Source organism: Melanostigma gelatinosum (assembly GCF_949748355.1).
Source record: "Melanostigma gelatinosum genome assembly, chromosome: 2".
Taxonomy (NCBI): domain Eukaryota; kingdom Metazoa; phylum Chordata; class Actinopteri; order Perciformes; family Zoarcidae; genus Melanostigma; species Melanostigma gelatinosum.
In genome coordinates, this window is record NC_136635.1 from 10,791,840 (window position 1) to 10,815,150 (window position 23,311).

Sequence of the window (23,311 nt, forward strand, 5' to 3'; positions counted from 1 at the left end):
GAGGATCAGCTCAAATTCATTGTTCATGGTGTAGCAGCTAGCAGCGAACTAAAAATCCATTACAACAATGCTAAAATACACTTCTGTACAGGACATTTCCTCTACATTGTTATGTAATGATATCTTTAAAAAAAAACTAAAAATAGGTACATTTAACAGGGTGTTTGCTTGATAAGCCCAGGAGCTGTCAAGACGGCAACAAGCGGTAAATCCTCACAACACTACAGGTCTTGGCACAAAAGCTGGGTCAGTTTTCGGAGTCTATATTTTGGGTACCTGCTCCCTTTGCTTCTCTTTCCAATATGTGACAGTATTCGGTGACACTTTCTGTAAAATACTGTAATGGGCCAAATTTGGAGTGACGTGTAATTTGCGTTTGCCTCTAAACGCTGCCGCTGCTGTTGGTCGTCTCGGTGGATCAGCGGGTTAAGTCTCCACGTCCTGTTTGTAGCGTTGTAATCTTGTTAGCGTGATCCTCTGCACATGCCACCAGGGACCGAGGATCAATAACTGGCTCGTGGCTCCGTTTGGGTTGCGCACACACACACATGCACACACTTAAAGAGATGAGAGAGTCAGAGTGTTGTCCATATGGCACTGAGATTGATTGGCAGGAAGAAGAGGGTGATGATTTTTTTGTGTTTAACACCATGTCACCTTGTCAAATCACAGTCTGGAAATATACTTGAAAGTATATTTTGTGTGTGTGTGTGTGTGTTTGGCACGCACACACACACAATACGCAGCCCTTTCCTTCCCCCCGTTTCCCTTTGTCTTTCCTTCAAGTCTTTCTATTTGCCTTTTAACTTTTACTTCATTTTCTCATTCACGCAGCCACTTTCTTGTTCCTATTCACTCCTGTCTTTCCTTTCCTGACCTCTTCTCGCTTTCATTCCTGAAATAAATCTTTTCTTCTCTCTTCCTCATTTCACCCTTTTATTAACCCCCTCTCCTCCCTGATTCTGTGTGTTCTCCTCATCGTCATTTTAACCTCCCTCTCATTTTCTCTTTCCTCTCTTCTCCCTCTTTTCCATCCCCTTCCCTCTTTCCCTCTCTCGCTATCTTAACTAAAATACCTTGTCCCCTTTTCTCACTTCTTATCCATCTTCCCTTCCTCTCTCCTTAAGCCTTCCCCCTTTCCTTTCACCCCTCTTTTACGTTTGCTATTCCCCATTTTTCTTTCTTGGTCTCTCTATTTTTCATTCCTTCCTTCCATCCGATTCCTCCTTCCCTAACTTAGTCTGTACTGAATCCCTCCTGCCATCCCTCTTTTAACCTCTCTGCCCTTTCTTTCTCCTGACATTGCTCTCTCTGGCCTCCTCCACCCTGCTTTCCTCTCTCCATTGCTTAGTCTTTTCCAATTCCCCCATCCATCTTACTTTCATCCCCTGTATTATATCCATCTCTTTTTCTCCTTTCATTGAAATCCCTTTTTTTCTTCCTTCTTTCATTTCATCCATCACATCTTGCTCCACCTCTCCCCCGGTCTTACTTTACATTTTTCTCTTTTTCATGCTTCCTTCTCTCCTTCCCTTTTTCTGAAATTCCAGTCCTTCTCTCTTTACCTCTTATTCACCTTTCTTAAATCTGTCTGACCTTCCTCCCTCTCTTCTTCATCCATTTTCGTTCCCTTTCCTTTACTATTTTTTCCTCTATCGTCCTTAAATAATAAATAAAACAACTTGAAATCCCCCTTTCTCAGCCTTGTTTCCTGTCATCCCTTCCTCCCTGTCTCTCCCCTCCCTCCCTTCCGCACTCTTCGGACACTCTTTATTTTTCACGTTTTCCTCCCCCACTTTCTCTCCTCCTCCACTATCTTCCACTTTTTCTCCTTCTCTTTTACTTCCTCGACTAACACCTCTCTCTCTCTTTGCGTTGGCTGCTCTCTCTCTCTCTCTCTCTCTCTCTCTCTCTCTCTCTCTCTCTCTCTCTCTCTCTCTCTCTCTCTCTCTCTCTCTCTCTCTCTCTCTCTCTCTCTCTCTCTCTCTCACTCAGTCGTCGCTCGCTCGCTGTGCTGTGCGGACCTACCAACGAACTCTCTCGTCTCCTTCACTGAATCTCTTCATCTCTCTCCTCCGGTCCTCCGGTCTCTGCTATGACAGCTCACACCAGCAGCGTGTTGCCCGATCTCAGACCGACAACCCGTCACCGGTTATCCTGTCCAAACGTTAACATGGACATGTGCGTGTGGGGTATTCGTGATTGATCTTCGGGTGTAATTATTTTTCTTTTCTTTTTTGTATAAAAACGAAAGGAAAAGGAGGAGGGGGGGCGGCCGTCCTCTTTTGCCCCCCTCCGCTTCCTTCAACCAAGCAGAGCGGCAAGGTGGGGAGAAGGCTTTAACATTAAGCCAGCTTGGATTTATTTAACATCAAAATGACGGATTTGGGAGCGCCGGACATGCTGTTGATGGGGAGGAGGCTGAGCGTAAAGAAGACGGGCAGGCTGAGACGCGACCTGCCGCTTCTCCTCCTGCTGGGGCTTCTCTTCGGGGATTTCTCCTCGTCCAAGGGTGAGTTTTTGGAGGTTTTCGGTTTCGGCGCGTGCCCGGGCGCTTGAATGCCTGCATATATGTGTGTGCGCGCATGTGTTGGAAGGGATCAGAACATTCGCAGGTTGGTTTGTTTGCGTGTGAGCGCGCACATGAGAGTGAGAGGAAAAGAAAGGTGGTTAATTCGTCCCGTCTCGTTGCTGCGGACACGATAGTGTGTGTGTGTGTGTGTGTTAGAGAGAGAGAGTTACGTGTATACGCGTGTGTGTATGCGGGTGCGTGTCTCTCTGGAGATGACGTCCGTGTGTCCTTTTGTGCGTGCGTGTTTGAAATAGCGAGAGGTAGAGAGAATGAGAGCTAGCCGACATGCACGCACAGTAGGTTATTGTGTGTGCGTGCGTGCGTGCGGGTGAGAGAGAGTGCAGTGCCCAACTTTGACTCAATATTACATCTGGGGAACAGTAGGCATGCTCATTTTTGGGCCTCTATGCTGTGCAGATATTGTTATCAAAACAAATAAACCAACTTCGAAACAAATCCCAGACTGCATCGGAAACGGGAACAGTTCAAATGTTGTTTGGTTTGAGGCAACATCTTGGCGACTAACTTAATAATTTGTGTTACTGTCTACGACTGAGCAGACTCAGACAGGGGGACATGAGCTGGGATTTCTCCCAGAGGGCATTGAGAAAGGAAATCCCACACTCACTGTATAGCATGATTTTTGTGGAGTCACCACACACAGAGGAGCGGTGGTCTCAGAGTCTAATGGCATGACTGGGAATTGATGCTGCGTGTCAGCGGCCCAGCAGGTCTTTGTTGGTTGGGATTTAGTCACCAAGGAGGTTTCTCGTGTCAAACATGGACAGAGAAGAGAGAGTTAACATTCTCCTCGTTTGGTGGGAGCTTTACTGTTACTTTGTTTATCAATAGCGTCTCTGTGTGCACTTCTCCTCCCTCTCTTTCTCAATGCTTGTCCCTCTGCATTTCTCTCAATCCCTCCCTCTCACACACACACACACGCACACACACACACACACACACACACACACACACACACACCTACACACACACACACACACACACACATGCACACACATGCACACACCTGTCAGATTTCCCCCCTCTGCGATACACAACAGAATTGTTTCTAGCAATGTTAAAATTCCTGATAATTAGGTGTGTAACAGTATTTTGTTCTTCACCGCTCTGTCTCTGGGTGTTACATACTGTGCATTTATGTTGTGTGTGTGTGTGTTTGGTGGTGTGATCTTTATCTGTATGCCCCTGTCATACATGCAGACTGTCAGCCTGGAAATAAAGGAATCTGAGTAAAAGTGTGATTGCAGGAGAATTCATGTTGATGAATATGATGTCTAGTTTAAGCTGTTTGTGATTGACTGCTTCTTCTTATACCTACGCTTCATCTTTCACTCCAATCTGTGTGTGCACTTGTTTGTGCCTGTTTCCCCCGTCGTTTTTCAGCTTTAAAATCTGCATTTATTTGTGCCATATAGCCATAAGCAGTTTTATAGTTACACTATGATGCAGAGTTAATATTAAATTATTCTTTGCAATTAAAGAAAATGTAGAATATGTTACATTTAGTATACTTTTTCAATGCATTCTCCAAAAACCCTGACCATGTACATTTTGATGAGCGGCATACCTGCAGCTATTTTAGTTACGAAAGAGTTAAACACGCAAAAAGACAGATTAAGAAAATTAAAGGGTAGATCTGGAAAGACAGACGGAGGGTGGTAATAATTTATTTCGTCAAACCTCAAACCCCAGATGGTTGCCAGCCTTTTAAATCTGATGTTGCACTTTAAATTCAAACACACAACTAATTATTCATTGTCTGAAAATGTCACTTACAAATGTCATAAAAAGTCAGGTATCTTCAGACATGAACTAAAGTGCAAAAATATACATCCCAGGCAGCATGAAGATAGAGGACAAAGTTATATTAATCAGATTTTAGTTTTTTAAGCCAGTGAGTGAGCTTCTTTATTTTCTGTTCATGTTTTGGCAATCATATTAGAGGTTCTTTATATACTCACCACATTCATTATTTATATAATTAAAACTTAGTAGTAAGTACATCATGATAATAATTCATACTAATACATAATACAATATAAATGAAAGAGTCTAATTCCAAATCAAATACAAAAAAAGAAAATCAAGATTTTGGATTGAGAAACATGAGCTCATTCATACAAATATATTTGAAAAAATCATGTTAATCTTGAATCACCATCATGCTTATTGGATGTCCATGTAACAATATTGCCCCACTCCTGTACAATCTGTACATTTACCTGCCGAACCGTGCTGTGAGAAATCATATATATTAAGCTCATTCATCAACAGGTTGTTTCAACCAAGACACGTCCACATGTGGACTGTGTTGATAATTGTCATAAAACCCGCTATCCTTTACTGTATAATTGCTATATTGTTAACACTACAGGGGACTGCACAAAAATCATTTCGCACACTCATTCACGTGCATACACACACTTACACACGCACGTTTGAGAATAACATGTCTGGAATTCATTTTAGACCCCAACTGGGACCATGAAGCACTTGTTTAATTATTCAAGCACACTCACTTGTTCACGTAGAGACATAAACAGGCACTCACAGACACATAGCACATTTCAGTGACTTGTTGTCATTCCCTTTTTCATTAAATGATTAAATGATAAAATCTCTGTTTCCAAAGCTTTTTAATATTTCATCCTTAAAGGGACATTAAAAGCTGAACACGCACACACACACGCACACACACACACACACACACACACACACACACACACACACACACACACACACACGTACATGCACACAGTGACAATTAGCTGACATTGAATCAATGCCAAACAACAAGATATTGGGGCTGGCTGTCTGTCCCTCTGCCTGGCATACTAATATCACACACATGGGAAACTGACACACGCACACACACACACACACACACACACACACACACACACACACACACGCACACACACACACACACACACACACACACACACACACACACACACACACACACACACGCAGTTCCTGTGGATGAGAAGATGGCTAATTAAACAGAGCTATCTGCCCAATTAAAATTCACTGTAGGTACATACAACTGAGGGTATTAGACATAAAAGAAGTGTGAAATTTGTGAAAATTCAGAAAGCATAATAAAATGTGAAAGAAAGAGTGTATATGTCAGAGATGATGATGATATCCTCCCCATATAAAGTCAGCTGTTATCATATGACAGGGGTCCTGGACTTGGGTCTCATGCTGACACCGAAGCTAGCTCTATGTACATCTGCTTATAACTAGATTATAGTGCGTTATAAACATTTTTAAATGCTTGTATATTGTTAAGGGTAACTTAAAATAAAATGTTACTATATTTGTTGAGTAGCTTACCTGGGATTCAACATACGTTTTCCATCTAAAACAAAACAGAGGACTTCAGATAATTCCAGGATATATTCTGATCAATAGTTAACAACATGCTCACCAGGTGCTCTGAGATTCTCATGAGTACAGTGCTTATCCATATGCAGATGCACATGTGTGCCTTTTTGTGTGCGTCTTTGTGCTTGTGCTGGTGTGTTGATACATCTGTTTGCAGCTTCAATTTAAATTCATAAAGCTGTGCGTGCACATTTCTGTGTGATTCCCTTTGTATGTGTGTTTAAATAAGGTTATGCTCCCTATGTATGAGAAGCATGGGAGCACTTACAACTTTCACCTCTACGTGGGAGAGACAGACTAAAAGGCACACACACATGCACAGACAGAGACATTTTGGTCAATGTTCTTTTTTAGGTGCTTGTATAATAATTGAATCCCCTCAGTCACACCAAAGTTTACACACAGTTCAAACAATCTGAGCTTGAGAGAAGACCATGAAACCCTGTACGTGTGTGTGTGTGTGTACACACACACACAACGCAACAGAAAGTGTGAGACATCTGACTGAGTACTGGTGAGGGTCCTTCTAGTCGTCCAGTGAGACTAGAGAAAACACACACACTTCAATACAGTGAACTACCGCAGAGATTCTTTTAATATACTGTAGGTGCAGAACATGCGAAGTGAAACTCCTACAGTTAGTGTCATAAAGTGGAGTCGACTATCAAAGACAAGGCACTCTACATGTTCAGTGTGCATGGGTCATTATGCTCAGCATGCTGGAAAGAAAAAGTATTTTTTAGCCATCCTTGCTGGCTTGAAAATGAGCGAGTAATCTATCTTTATAGTGTTCAAATGACAGAACTTTTAAAAGAGCCATGGCCTACATAGATTACACTAATGCAGGGGGAGAGAGCAGAGACTTTGTGTGAAGACAGAGAGAGAGATTGAGATAGAGGCAGAGATCAGAGCAAGTGTGTTAAAGAGACGTTGGGACAGAGAGGAAAGAGAGGCACTGCTATGCACTGGGAGACAAAGTGAAAGAGAAAATGAAAATGTATTCCTCAGCAGATGCGATTAATCAGGAATGACTTTTCCATCTTGTGCTGCTCGGCTAGTAATGTCTGGCATTAAGTAATGACATCATAACCCTGTCTGCCCTGAATTTATACCTCAGATATTGAGGGAAATCCACCGAGCTGACCTAAAGGCACGAGCAAACAGGGCTCTAAAATCTGTTGATATTAATGACTGGACTCAAATATTTCATGTTTGCTGTAAATACTGCATCACGCAGCAGCATTGCACATCTATCTGTCATTTCAAATCAGAGCGGACAGCATGAAAAAGCGAAATACAAGAGCATGTGTATATCATATGAAATAGCACGACAGAGCTTGAAATTATGAACATCATAAAAGTGCTGTTGCATAGCGGGTCCAATTGTGTTTTACCACCCATTAGTATGCCTGAGTAAATGCCATGTCTTGTATATTTGTCAGGCTCTTTTTCTGAACCACCATCTTGTTTTTTGTTTTTTTCTGCTGAAATCTTAAAACCGAACTAATAGAGACCATTACATTCATATTTTGACTGTTAATTTTGTCTGCATAAATCCAGCATCTAAATAAATCTATAGTATGCTATTAAAACCCCAAATACGTAGATGCCAGATGTGTTGTAGCAGGCCATAAATAACTATGATTTACATCATGGGTTAAAACTTTTAATTTAGCTGGCATCGAGCTTTTATTGCGGCCACTTTGGCATAGCAGTTTGCTGCTGTTTTTCTGTACCTTGTGGTGCAGATGCCTCGCTGTGGTGGGAGCTGAGGGTTATTTCATAACACAGGATTACTCAGCCAGCCAGCTCTAAAAATAAGCATGAAATGAGCCTCTCAACTAGAGTTTGGAATGAAAGATCAGTCGGTGTGGCTACAAGACATTCCTAACAACCAATATCCCAATTTAAGTGGAAAAATTATTCAAAACATCAACAGCTGTGGTACATCTTTTACCAATTCCGGTGAAGTACATAACTTCCATCATTTTCTGTCCGTTTGCTATGTTAACAATGGAATGCAATGTATTCTGGTCGGAGCGTAGCGTGTTCAAGAAATGGTGCTTTGCATTTACCATTCCATGTTTGCATTAAATTAAAGTGTAGTCTATTTCATTCAAATTCAAGGTTTCAAACATCTCTATCAACACAGAAAGATTCCGTGTAGTATTCTTCAGCATGTCTTGATCGGCAGACTTAGTGTATACATGCGTGCCTCCATTTATGTCTCGATCTTAAGTATTTGGTAGGCCTTGTTAAGGCTGACAATGCCACTGCAAAACAAAACATAGCACTTGTTGCTTGTGTTACAAGAGAGAAGAATAAATACAAACCGAAGTAAGGTTTGAAGACACTATACTGCGTTTGATACGCGTTCTACGTTTTAGGAAGGGATTTACAACTTAGGTGGAAAACACAAAAATCTTTGCTGATTCTAATTGTTTTGTCCAATTTAGTTTAAAGATTCATATCTAGTTTGTTTCATTTAAAAAATTAAAAAACGAAGCTAAACTACTTCATGACGTTCAAATGCACTTACACGAGCAAGTGAATCTGTCCTCTCACTCACAGCACTGTCAGTAAGATGATTGTTCAGCACTGATTGTTGTTAAGTGCGACATTCAGGAAGACACTCAGGCCTTGAGACCCATTTCCAACCGACGTCATGATTACGAGGCAAACAAAGGAAGAACTGGAGGCAAACACCAATCATCTCAAAGTAGTGGGCTGAAGTTATACATCGAAAACATCCTCTTGCTATATTGTTGGGTGCCATAATTGATATTGCATACATTTGAGATGATAAACTGTGATTCTAGGCACTAGTGAGTTACACGTGTAGGGAAAGCGTTTCAGAGATGGAGAGAAAATGTTGCTAATAGGAAGCATTAAGCTATTAAATCCACCTCATTTATAGCTGGCTAATTAGTTAGCTTTCTTGCTGACTCCACCATGCTTTCACGCTGGCGTTACACTGGTACAGAAAATGAGCCCACCAGCGGGTCTCCAGTCCCTCTGCCTCATTCCTTGCTGCTCGGAGACTACTTTTCTGGGAGGAGAGCAGGCGGGAGCTACCGAGACTAGCAAGCTAACTAGCCAGCTCTGGAGATGGACAAGCTAGCAAGCTAACTAGCCAGCTCTAAAGGTCAAGATAGTTTGCTGGTGCTGTAGGGATCGGCTAATATCCTAATGTCCTGTTGGTTAATAAACAAGTCAACAAAACTTGCTAGCCAGCCTTAAATAACTTGTACTCTGCCCACAAAAATACGCCATCATGTTTGCTAACAGTAAAGGGGTTTAAATACGTACTGCAGCAGCTGGAGCCCTTTTTGGCAATGCACTCACTGCATCAGCAAATTGGCCTTATTGAAATGAATGAGGATGCTGAATTTTTTGATGTTGGGCCATTGCCGGTATGAATGTAAAACTGTGTCGCACTATGGCATATCCCAGGGCTAGCAAGCAAAAATAACACAGATAAAAGTAATATGGTAATTACTGATACAGGTAGGGAAAATCACTTTTGGATGAGAGTGCAGGGTCAGCTTGTAGAAGCTGGTTAGAATTCAGTGTTTTGCTTAAATACACTTAAGCAGTGTGGACATTTTTTAGCTTGAATAAAGATCCTGTATGCAGCTGAATGCTAATGTCTAGCTGCTGTACCACCCTGAAGCTTTAAACCTGAGTATCTGTTGGTTTGGTGCTGCTGTCCTCTGAATATAGAGGCTAATGTATCTGTTAATGTGCTTCTTCTGTTTTATTATTTTCGCTTTGGCTTTCTGTTAGCATGGCATTTTCTATGAGCTGTAGGCTAATGCCTGGCTAGCGGGCTAACATTAATGGGCTAATGTGTCTGTTAATGTTACATTAGTGTTATTTCAGTTATTCTCTCGCTTAAGGGAAATAAATGTGTGTGTGTGTGAGAGACAGATCATTTTACAGCACACCTACGCTGTGTGTGTGTGTGCGCGCGCCTCGTGTACAATATGATGATCGCATGACTTGCGATCATGTTGGCGGCGCGTGCAGTCGCAGCGGCCACTCGCGGTCCCGGAAAAACAGTGTTTTCGTCTTTTTCGTCTTTTTCGTCTAGTTTGTCTAGTCTGCCGCTGTGTTCGTCATGCCCGACGGACTTATATCGCAAAACACAACAATACAGCCGTGAGTTTCTTCTTGGGAAAAGTACAACTTTCTTCAACTTGGAAGCCAAACTCTCCGTGGATCTTAGCAGCCTGGGACTTCTCTGCTCCCCCCATTGTGTCAACCCCCACCCGGTAAGGAGACATCGCAAGCGGTGCGAGAGGAAGCAAAAGCGGGGGAAGCGTGGAGGTATCCGGGCTAGGCTAACGGCTAGCCCACACAAGCCGGCAATTCCAACATTACTCATGGCAAATGTCCGTTCACTGGACAACAAGATGGACAATATACGGCTACTCAGAACCAAGCGTGAGGTGAGGGACTGCTGTGTTTACGTGTTCACGGAAACATGGCTCCACCACAACATCCCGGACTCCGCTATTCAACTGGACAAGCTAACATGCTACCGAGCAGACAGAGACATAGTTAGCGTGGGAAAGTCCCGCGGCGGCGGTGTGTGTGTTTACATCAGTGATGCTTGGTGTCGAGACGCTATTGTTGTTAACCAACACTGTTCCCCGCTGGTGGAGTTTATGGTTTTAAAGTGCCGTCCTTTTTACCTGCCGAGGGAGTTTTCAGCCATTCTACTGGTGGCTGTTTATATACCTCCGAGCCCCAACAACAAGGACAGAGAAGAGGCACTCAGTGAACTTTACAGAGCCATCAGTGAGCAACAGACAGCACACCCAGACGGCATTCTCATCGTTGCTGGAGACTTCAACCATGCTAACCTAAAAACTGTTCTGCCTAAAATATACCAGCATGTTGATTTTCCAACCAGGGAAAACAACAAATTAGACCTAGTCTACACATCGATCAAGGGAGCGTACAAGGCGTCCCCCCTCCCCCACATTGGCCTCTCCGACCACCTCACGGTCTTGCTGAAACCGGCCTACAGAGCAAGGGTAAAGGTTACCAAACCGGTTTCAAAACAGGTACGGGTGTGGCCAGAGGACAGTACTGCTGCACTTCAGGACTGCTTTGGTACTACAGACTGGGACATGTTCAAGCAGGCAGCCACCTACAACCATCACATTAACATTCAAGAATACACAGAGACAGTCACAGGTTACATCACCAAGTGCATTGATGATGTAACTACCACCAGAGCCATCACCATCCGAGCCAACCAGAAGCCATGGCTGACAGGGGAGGTCCGCACACTGCTCAAGGCTCGCGACACCGCCTTCAGAGCTGGAGACCCAGCTGGGCTGGGAGCAGCCAGGGCTGACCTGTGCCGTGGCATCAGGAAAGCAAAACGACTGTACACCAGGAAAATCACAGGACATTTCAAAGACAGCAGGGACTCACGGAGCCTGTGGCAGGGCATTAGGACCATAACGGACTACAAACTACCGCCACAGACCTGTGACAGTCACACCTCCCTGCTTAACAACCTCAATGGCTTCTTTGCACGCTTCGAAGCACAGAACAACACACCTGCGCAGAAAACCACCCCCCCCACCGACGACCAGGCTCTGTGCCTGTCCCCAGCCAGTGTGAGGAGCACACTGCTGAGGATTAATACCCGCAAGGCTGCGGGACCTGACAACATTCCTGGTCGTGTGCTGAGGGACTGCGCAGAGGAGCTCACGGATGTCCTCACCGACATCTTTAACACCTCCCTGAGCCAGGCTGTTGTTCCCACGTGCTTCAAGGAAACCACCATCATTCCTGTGCCGAAGAAGTCATCTCCAGCCTGCTTCAACGACTACCGCCCCGTCGCATTGACTTCTACCATCATGAAGTGTTTCGAAAGGCTGGTCATGAAGCAGATCAAATCCACCCTTCCTCCCTCCCTGGACCCGTTTCAGTTTGCTTACCGAACCAAACGGTCCACAGAGGATGCAATCTCCTCCGCTCTACACCCAGCCCTCACACACCTGGACACTAAGAACTCCTACGTCAGAATGCTGTTCATAGATTTCAGCTCAGCATTCAATACAATCATCCCCCAGCAGCTTGTGTGTAAGCTTACAGACCTGGGCCTCAGCCCCTCTCTCTGCAACTGGTTGTTGGACTTCCTCACAGAGAGACCACAAGCTGTTCGGGTCAACAACAACACTTCGAACACACTAACACTGAGTACGGGGGCCCCCCAAGGTTGTGTGCTCAGCCCCCTTCTCTTCACCCTGCTGACCCATGACTGTAAACCCAACTACAGCTCCAACCACATCGTGAAGTTCGCTGACGACACTACCGTGGTAGGTCTCATCAGCCACAACGATGAGACTAACTACAGGAAGGAAGTGAACCAGCTGGTCCGTTGGTGCCAAAACAACAATCTCTTCCTCAATGTGGGGAAAACAAAGGAGATTGTTGTTGACTTCAGGAGAACCCACTCCCAACCCCCCCTCCCTCTGACCATCAATGGTGCTGCTGTGGAACAGGTGAGCAGCACCAAATTCCTGGGTGTGACAATCACAGATGACCTCACCTGGAACAGCAACACCACTGCACTGGCAAAGAAGGCCCAGCAACGCCTGTACTTCATCAGGAAGCTCAAGCGAGCAGGAGCCCCCCCCCCCATCATGCTCTCATTCTACCGAGGCGCCACTGAGAGCATCCTCAGCAGCTGCATCACGCTGTGGTTCGGAAGCTGCACCGCCTCCAACCGCAAGAGCCTGCAGCGCATTGTGAACTCTGCCCAGAGGATCATCGGAGTCTCACTCCCTACACTACAGGACATTTACAACACCCGCCTCACCCGCAAAGCACTCGGCATTGCGGGTGACCCCACCCACCCCTCCAACAGCCTCTTCAGCCTCCTGCCTTCAGGGAGAAGGTTCCGCAGTCTCCGTTCGAGCTCTACCCGGCTGAGGAACAGCTTCTTCCACCAGGCGGTCAGGATGCTGAACTCTCTCCCTCCCTCTCTCCTCTCGCTCCCCCTCTCTCCCCCCCTGCCATCTCTCCCCTGACCTCTCTACCCTCCCCCTCACCCACCTTTCCCCACTGCCTCAAATGGAACATACCAGGACATCTACTCCCCCTCACACCCCTTCCCTCATCCAGCACCAGTCACTTTTTATCAGCACCAGTCACTTTTTATCAGCACCAGTCACTTTTTATCAGCACCAGTCACTTTTTATTCTCTGCTGCTACTTGTAAATCCTTTATCTAGGCCCTTATGTTCTTAACTTTATTCTATTTTATTCTATTATATGTTATATGTTCATGTCTATATTACACTGTGGGACTGCGAGAAACGGCATTTCGAATTTTCTGTATGCATAACACATGTGGAAACTTTGACAATAAAGTGAACTTTGAACTTTGAACTTTGAACTTTGATTGTGTGTGTGTGTGCGCTCTACATATGGAGCCAATGAGTTCCATTTCCATTTCAAAGCAACGAGTCAGCAGCAGCAGAAGCTACTTTCATCCATTAATGTAATTTTAGGGAGAGAATGAGACAGTGAGACACACACAGAAAGAAATAGAGCCACATAATTACTCTCCAGGTTGGCAAAGGGTTCAGCTTCTTGAGTAGTTTGTGTTCCTCTCTCACTGACGGTCTTTCCTTGTGTTTTTAGTCAAATTATGTATACTCCATTCATCTGCTGAGCAGTCCAATGTTTTAATGCAGCTGTCACTCACATTAACGGGTTGACTGCTCTGTAAAATGTGTGAGCGTTGTTGTACTACTTTATCTGTAGAAAGTTGAAAAGTCTGCAGAAGATGAATCACTTTAAACAGTCTGCTAGTGTAAAAATGATTCGGGTTAGTGTTAGATCTGTCTGTGTGTTAGGTGGAAGTAGTGATGGGATTATTTTGTGCTTGAGTTTCCTTTTGTGTGTAAATGTCCATGCGTTGGCTAAAAGTGTGTGTGCCACTGTATCGAGACATGTGTGTGTGTGTTCACATGCTTTTCTGCGTGCAGTCATGCGAACGCTGTACAAGCTGTGTGTCATATGAATGTAGTGTTGCAAGTTGCAAGTAAATCTGTTCGTCTTCAATTTGTTTATGTATGTGTATTAGTGTTTGCTTGTTTACACCAGTTTGCATGAGTGGGTGCATTTGCTTGTATGAGTGTGTTCATGCAAAGGCATTCAATCTGTATTTCCATAAAGTGTGGAACTTTGTACGTGCAAATGAAGTCAGGCAGAGCCCTGTGTGCACACATATAAAATATGTGACTGTCAGTGAGGGGTTGTTTATAGTTGGGGCCCTGTGTGTGGTTCTGCACTTGCATGTCTGGTATTTGGAAGATTTTTGATGCGTGTCCACATTGACAGCCGGCATGTTTGTGTGTAAATCAGTGTTTACGCATTTTGGACTGAGCATGTGTGACTGTACGTCTGATAAATGCATTAGCCACAGGCTATTGTTGCTTCAGTAGCATCGTTCTTATTCTATCCATTTTTAATGCTCAGTAATGGTCGCTAGCAGTGTTCAACCTACATCGTAAGGACGCGGCAAAAAAATGGTCCCGTGGTGCACAAAGCGAGGAAGACAGAGGAGGCAGAGGAAGGGAGGCTGAAAAAGAGATTGGGAGAGACGGAGATATAGAAACCGGGAGGGTGTTAATAGATGTTAGCTTGTTGGAAACCAACATCACAGGAGTGCTGCTGAAAAGGTCCCACGATACACTGTGCCACTGCAGTACAGCCCCACAGGGAAGGCAGTAGGAGAGGGAGGGAGGAGGTGAGAAACTGGCCCGCAGGCTCGCTGACAGACTGACTGTCAGTTTGATAGCAACTAAATGATGGACTGGTTGTTAAGTTGATTGACTGACTTGCCGGCTGATTGTGTTACAGGCTGGCTACGTGACTGACTGAGGCAATTGGTGATTTGTTGAAGGCTTTTTAAAAGGTACCTTCGTGATGGCAGAGCAGGAGAGGAAAGGAGGAAAGGAGCGAGAGATCAGATGGAGAGTTGAAGGGAGGCCTCTTAAATGTGTTTAAACTCTACAAAAAGGTTCAAAGGCCAAGAAACGTACTCAGCACATAATGGCTGTTAAATTGTTTCTTGTTGAATTTACTTTTTATTTGTTTCCATTCAAGACCACAATGTGCTTTATTCCCGATGCTTCCTTGTTCCATCCTTTGGGGAAATAGCAGGATTTTATCTGCCGAAATCCAGTAGAATCTAATTAAACGAAATCAAATCAAATTGAATTGTATTAAACTAAATCAAATAACATAGGCCAATGGAAAAAAATGTGAAACAATTCATCAATTCGAATAAAAAAAAAGAAGAAGATTAAAATGGTTCAAGGCTGACGCTCTGGGGTTTTAATGCCATGCTGACATCTCTCAGTGTAAACTGAGCAGTAGTGCCCCGTCACCTGGATAAGAAAGAGAGATTGATGGAGAGACTGAGAGAAATGATGAGGAGTGGCGAAGTAGGAGTGAGTAAGGGAAGAGGGGGGGGGGAGGAGGGGGTAAGGCCTTAAGCCGTGTGATAAGGCAACAATAAAGGAAAGGTTGTAAAAGGCTCCAAGACTCTAGTGTAGCAATATCAGCTACACACACACACACACACACGCTCACACACACGCACGCACGCACGCACGCACGCACGCACGCACGCACGCACGCACACACGCACACACACACACACACACACACACACACACACACACACACACACACACACACACACACACACACACACACACACACACACACACACACACATTCTCCCTCTTTTTCTTTCAATCACACACACAAACACACACTTACAGCTGTATGAAAATTGATGTTGCAGTGTCCTTTACAGGCCATTAAATCTGAACAATGGCAATTGCTTACTTCCGTCTGACAACTGATGTCCAAATAGCACTGTCTGTCTCCCTGTCTGTCTGCCCACCTGTCTTAAGTCCTGCACTTCTGTTTTTTTTTAAACAATATTCTTGACTCAAATTTGTTCAAATTCTGCTAGCGAGACAGCATCGGGGCCCTTCACCACATCTTCAGCATATTGGACAATAAGCTGCTCCTATGAGGAGTTTCAAGTAGTGCTTCTTGAATTTAAAAAAGCATGCTCTCTCTCACATTTTCTTTCCTTCGCGCTCCACTCATCCCTTATCTCATCTCTGCCCTCTTTTCATCCATACCTCTTGATTCTTCTTTCTACCGTTTATATATCGAACCCCTTCTCCTACTTTTCCTCCATGCAACTCATTTTTCTAAATTTTAATCCCTTTCTCTCCCCGCCCTCTTATCACCATCTATCCCCTCACTGTCTGACCTCCCTCTCTTCCTCCACCACTCTCCATCTTTCTCTCCCTCTGTCCTTTTCTGTCCTTCCTCTCTCATCAACTTCCTCCACCTCACTCCTTCTCATTCTTCTCCTTGATTTTGTTCGGCGTCTCTTTCTCCTCTCTCTCTGCCCTTTCGAGTCCTTTGATTAGGTTGTTGGCATTTTCATTGAGATGTCTATATGACCACTGAAATAACTCTCCTGTCACAGGCTCATCTGCCCTCTATCTATTTATTCTCCTCTGTCTCTTCATTCTCCACTTCTTCTCACCAGCATTTCCTCCGCTCTTTACCAACCTTTTATTTTCTCGCTCCATTCTATCCTCTTCCTGTGCTGCTCTCTTGCTTCGCTGCCAACATTCCTCTCAGTTTCTCCTCTCTCAGTATCTCTGACTCTCTCATCTTCCATCCTTTTCACAATTCTGCACCTCGTTTTTGCTATCTTTGCCTCTTCTTTCTTGTCCGCTGTTTCATTCTTTATGCCGTTCTACTCTTGTTTGCCCCCTCTTTCCACGGCCGTTTCCGTAGATCGTTTGTCTAAATGTCAAATGGCCACATCAGCCACTGTTGGTATTATGAACAGCTTTCTGGTCACTATCACAGAAAGAGAGACACGGGGAGAAAGAGCGAGGTAGGGCGAGTGTCTGGTTGTGGTGGTGGGGAGGGCCTTGGCTGATGCTGCAGTTTTCTTGTGTTTCTGGCAGCGAAGAGAACGAAGATGATGTCTGAAAATAGAGAGAACATGTTAAAAAATGATATGTGGTGTGGTGGGGTGGGTGAAAGAGGCAGAGAGTGTGTCGGCTTACAGAGAAGAAGAATTAGTTAAGAGGAGTAGAGAAAGAGAGGTGAGAGGAAAAAAACGGAAGGAGAAGTAGAGAACTAAAGGCAAGGCAAGGCAAGGCAAGTTTATTTGTATAGCACATTTCAACAACAAGGTAATTCAAAGTGCTTCACATAAAACCATTAAAAGCATCAAAACATAAGGCAAAAGAAAAGGAGATTTAAAAACAATTAAAGAAACAGTGTATGAAATAAAATTCAGTAGTAAAATGCAGAAATGCAGGAAATTGATTAATATATTAATTGAACGTGGTTCAATTAAAGGCAGCAGCAAACAGAAAGGTCGTCAATCTTGATTTAAATGAGCTGAGGGTCTCAGCAGACCTGCAACTTTCTGGGACTTTGTTCCAGATATGTGGAGCAGAAAAACTGAACGCTGCTTCTCCATGTTTAGTTCTGACTCTGGGAACAGAAAGTAGACCGGTCCCAGACAACCTGAGGGGTCGGGATGGTTCATAAGGTAGCAGCAGATCAGAGATGTATTTTGGCCCTAAACCATTCAGTGCTTTGTAAACCAACAGCAGGATTTTAAAGTCAATTCTTTGTTGGACAGGAAGCCAGTGCAAAGACCTCAGAACTGGAGTGATGTGATCCACCCTCCTGGTCTTAGTGAGGACTCGAGCTGCAGCGTTCTGAATCAGCTGCAGCTTTCTGGCGGACTTTTTACAGAGACCTGTAAACACACCGTTACAGTAGTCCAGTCTGCTGAAGATAAATGCGTGGACAAGTTTTTCCAAATCCTGTTGAGACATAAGTCCTCTAATCCTTGATATATTCTTCAGGTGATAATAGGCTGATTTTGTAATTGTCTTGATATAGCTGTTCAGGTTGAGGTCTGAATCCATAACTACACCTAGATTTCTGGCTTGGTTTGTGGGTTTTAACATCAGTGACTGAAGCTGAGCGGTGATTTTCAATTGTTCGTCCTTGGTACCAAAAACAATTACTTCTGTTTTATCTTTGTTTAATTGAAGAAAATTCTGGCACATCCAGTTGTTGATTTGTTCAATGCAGTTACCCAGCCCTTGTATGGGATTATAGTCCCCTGGTGACATAGTTATGTAGATTTGTGTGTCGTCTGCATAATTATGATAACACCCTTTGTTGTTTTCCATAATCTGAGCTAGTGGAAGCATGTAGATGTTGAACAGAAGAGGCCCCAGTATTGAACCTTGGGGAACACCACATGTCATTTTAGTCAGCTCTGATGTGTAAATCCAGGTGGATTGGAGTTCAGCAGCTACCGACACTGGAGGGTTTGTTAGCCTGTCGACAGTAGCAAATAAGGCACGTGTATTGTTTTGTTTTTGGTTATGATGTCAGAGAAGAATGACTGCCTTGCATTTCTAAGTTCCAAATTATAATTGTGAAGTCTCTCTTTATAGATGTCACAGTGAACCTGGAGATTAGTTTTTCGCCACCTGCGCTCAGCTTTCTGACACTCTTGTTTCTCCATTTTGACCGACTAACTTTGAAATTTGAGCCATCTACAAGCTCATTGACTGAGAGGCAAGAGAGGGCTGGTGTGGAGGAGAACTTCTGAATAAATAGTTCACTGGTGTTTTCAGAGATGTAACGCTTTGTCACAACCTTGGTTTGGACATTTGTGTGCAAGGAGATTGCACTCTCAAAGAAAACACAGAAATGATCAGAGAGTGCAACATCAGTCACAGCAACCTTGGAAATGTTTACACCTTTGGTGATGATTAGGTCCAGAGTGTACCCCCTGTTGTGGGTGGGTCCTGTCACATGCTGAGTCAGATCATAGTTATCAAGGACACCACATAGTTCTATAGACTCTCTGTCCTGGGGATTATCAACATGGATATTAAAATCACCAACAATAACAACACAGTCAAAATCAATACAGATTACAGACAGCAGTTCAGTAAACTCATCAAAGACGGTTGCACAGTGTTTAGGCGGTCTGTAAATGTTTAGGAATAAAGCTCGATTGGAATTCAGAGCCACATATTCAAAATAACTAAAATGACCAAAGGGCATCTGCTTGCATTGAAAAGAATCATTAAATAAAACAGCAACTCCACCTCCTTTCTTATGCGCTCTTGTTTCGCTCATGAAACTGAAGTTGGGAGGTGTTGATTCAATAAGAACAGCTGCACTGTTATCTTGATTTAACCAAGTTTCAGTTAAAAACAAAATGTCCAGTTTGTGCCTAATAATAAAATCATTGATTAAAAATGTTTTTCCTGACAGAGACCTGACATTTAATAAAGCTAAGTTTAATGTGGTTAAAGCTTTCTTTGCCCAATTTATTTGGACAGGCTGACGAGGAATGTATGCTAAGTTTGATAAGTTTGCATGTTTACTATTGTTTCTTCGCAGCCTCACCTTTCTTTTTCTATAAACTTGCAGGACAGGAATTGAAACGGCTAGCTGCATACAGGGCCCCGACTTTTCCTGGAGAGAGTCATTGGTATCATTAGCCTTGTAGCCTGGACCCAGAAGATATCAATTATTTAGGGGAGACAGGATGGTTGTAGTACCGTCGAGGAGTGGGGAGGAGCTGGGCTCTGCCTGTTAGTCGTCCTCCCACATATTTTCTCTTTGGCTTTGCACCGAGAGAGTTCCGGGGAGTTCTACCATTTGAAGATTCATTATCTGCTCTCTCCTCCTGTTTCTTGGTAGGCCTGGTTGTGCTAGTTAGCTGTGTCTTAGCTAGCGTTTGTCCAGTGTTTTGAGTCCATGGTAGAGTGGTATCATTCCCACAGTCCATTTACCGCCACGTTTACTTCTATTCGGTGGATTTTGTATCCAAGACTGCAATGTAGGAGTTTGTAGTAGTCATCCGTGGAGAAGGGAGGCATCTTGATGCTACTTAGCTTTAACTTAGCTGCTAGTTAGCATTAGCCAACAATCCAAATAGCTCGACGACTTTCCGACGGATTTGTCTTCACTCAAACGTTGAAGAGTGATATATGTGATATATCTGGTAAGATATATGTGATATATCTGGCAAATTGAAGCAAGAAAATGCAAGAAAATGCAAGCAGAGGTGCAGAGGCAAGAGCAAGCAGCAAAGCGACTGCACTCTCTCATCAAGGAGAAAGGGAGGGAGAGGGAGAGCCTTCATGTCTACACGACTCTAATCTGTTGATGGTCGAGGGGAAGCAGACAATAAGCCATTATCTCTCCAAGACTTAGCTTTAGCTGCAGCAGTACGGCACTGCATGCTGCTAGTGCCAAAGCAGCTTACAGCGCAGTTACGTACCCTGGATGCACCGACACCCATAGGGAAACAGGATGGCACATCAAGGCAGACTTTAAAGAAGGACCAGATGATAAGATGTGAACACACAGCTTATTTATAACAATAAATCTAATATGACGATCCAACAGGATAGTGATCAATGCCAAGTGTAGAGTTATCAACTCTAATGAAGAAGAGAACTTCAGACTTTTCATGCTGACTAACTCTGCCGAGCTCACTACAAATGGACTTAAAGTAACTCACGAGCAAAGCAACATTGAGAGGACATGAAACATGAAGGTTTTGATACTAGTAGTGCCCAAATATATTAAAAAACACCCTTTTTTCAGTCAGGTATTTTCTACCTAGCAAGCAAGACCTTATGTTGGAGTGACATAATGCAGATGTAAACCAACCATGGACTGTATATAAGAAGTGGATGTCGTCGTCGTGATGTCACCCATTGGTTTATGGCATGCGGTTTTGAAGCCTCGAGTTCGTCATTTTGGCCATCGGCATCTTTGATTTTGTTTTTTGCAACCAATGAATGGAAGTGACCATATTTGAACTGTGGAGGAGTGACGTAGCGACGCCGTACGGCTCTGGTAGCGGCAGCGACCTGTCATTCACAAGGTAGCCACGCCCTAAAGCTTACCCTGCTTTAATGTCTATTTAATCAAAATTGAACCATAATGTACAAAGTGAACATCATGCTGTATTGAAGAAGACTTGAAACTAGCAATTGAGACCATATGCTCATATTCACCTTGAGGTAATATATCACGCTAGAATTAGGGTCATTTTCTCATAGACTTCCATACAATTTGACCTTTTTTAGCAATAAGAAGAGTTGCCCCCTGATGGGCAGAAGAGAGAATGCAAGTTTAGGCACTTTCAGAACATGGAGGTTTCTGCTTGCTCTAACCTTAACCTAAGTGTTCTGCTGCCTCTAACACGTGCGAGAATCAAGGCTCGAAGTCTGCCGTCTGGTATCAAGGTCCTGCTGTTGGTATGGTCGCCATCCCGACCACCGGATGTGGATTCCAAGTTACAAGTCCATTCCATGTTGTCTTCTTATTTAAATTGCACAAACAAAATTGACGAGTCTACAAGTGCTGTTTTGTCTGTCTGGGCTCCTCTCTTCATCCACTGAGTGTGTGAGTGTAGTCGATGTACCTCAAAGTCACGTTTGCGTGCCCTCTCCCCCTAAACAGCGTCGTTTTGAAGCTGCTGTCTCTGGGCATTACACACCGCCTCCTCTGCGAAAAAACACTTCCAAGACGACACAAGCGTAGCTTCCCAGTAGCCTGTAGCTGCACTTCTGGAGACACCATGCCTACTGCCAGAGACGGAGATGACAAACAACAGAACTTGAAATCCTCCTGCCTCCCTGAAGTCATCGGTGTGGCATTATTTTTGCCGTCAGTTATTAAAACAAGGAATGCGTCGTTGACAGAACTATGGTTTGTTGGCTTGTTACGCACGCCGCCTCCGGCAACATGACAAATATGGCAAGACATTTTCACAGGCATCATAACCAAATTGTCACTCAGGAAATAAATGTTTTTGAAGAGAAGATAATTGTTCACTGTAACAGATGTTGTGTGATACAGTTTTTGTAATCATGGGGCGTCTGCCCTGAGCAGCAGCGAGCCCCATGGAGTCCAGACACTGGTGGTGGTTAAGAATGATTCTGCTGAGACTGACTGCGACGGATGGGCGTCGATGGGGAGGTGGAAGGACGCGTATAACAGCAGCATGAATGTACTACTAATCCTAACCCTAAGGCAGAAAGAGAATCTTATTTAAAAAGGAGGCAGCAACAAGATGATAGGCTAACAATGTAGACGTGTCTCTGTGCTATTGGATTGATGAGACCAGCTGATGAGAACAGTTGATACCAGGATTGATGAGCCCCAAACAATGACAGCAAGGACATCATGAGTGAGCATACGTGAGAGGAGTGAATAGCAGGACGCATGAGAAGAAAACTTCTCTTCCTGCCTTCCTCCTCATCTAGAGGTTTCCAAAAAATACTCCCAGGATCTGGTGGCTTTGTGCAGCAGAGGAAACTCAAGCTGTAATATATTCCCAGGCTCTTGGTTAAGGTCTTTCACGCTCGTATTCAGTGTAGTTGCTGTTTTAAAAGGTGCTAAATTGGAAATTTAGAACACATCTAATGCTTTCACGCGCTCTCAACAAGGCGACGGCTGATCCGGCATCTCGCAGCTAACAGTGCTAACAGTGCTAACAGCGCTAACAGCGCTAACAGTGTTTATCTGAGTGGGAACTCGAGCGTGACATTCAATTCAATTCAATTCAATTTATTTTTGTACAGCCCAAAATCACAAATTACAAATTTGCCTCAGAGGGCTTTACAATATGTACACATTTGACATCCTCTTGTCCCGGAACCCTCACATCAGAACAGGAAAAACTCCCCAAAAAACCCCTTTAACGGGGAGGAAAGAGGAAGAAACCTGTGGGAGAGCAATAGAGGAGGGATCCCTCTCCCAGGATGGACAGAAGTGCAATGATGTCATGTGTAGAACAGGATAGTGAATTACAACACATTCAATGTAATTACAGCACATTCAATGTATGACACAACCACGACAGGAGGCAACACCTGGTCCAGGTAAACCCGGATACACAGGAACCTGTGAGGCGAGAAAGCACAGAGACTCTGGTGAAGAAGCAGGTCAATAATGTGCATTAATGGTCTTGGTAGTATGAAATAGTAATGTGAGTAATACTAAAAGTGATATTAGCAGTTGGAGTCAGCAGGGCTATGGTAGGAGGAAGGACCAGGGTCCAGATGAAACCATGCTCCATGGAAACCTGTGAGGAGAGGAAGCACAAGGACTCCGGGGAAGAGACAGAATCAGTACTGTGCATTAATGGTATCGGTAATAGGATTAATAATGTTAACAATGA

The 23,311-nt window shown here is 44.0% G+C and overlaps 1 protein-coding gene across 1 annotated transcript in view; it reads left to right on the plus strand.

Annotated features, from left to right (window-relative positions):
* Positions 1–2,376: 2,376 nt before the first annotated feature.
* LOC306788818 (CUB and sushi domain-containing protein 1-like) overlaps positions 2,377–23,311 on the plus strand; it is a gene marked incomplete at both ends in the record, with an annotated part of 359,256 nt that continues 338,321 nt past the window's right edge. Inside the window, one exon of the mRNA XM_079284484.1 lies at positions 2,377–2,512. Within this exon, the coding sequence (XP_079140610.1) occupies positions 2,377–2,512 (136 nt within the window). The remainder of the gene's footprint in view (positions 2,513–23,311) is intronic.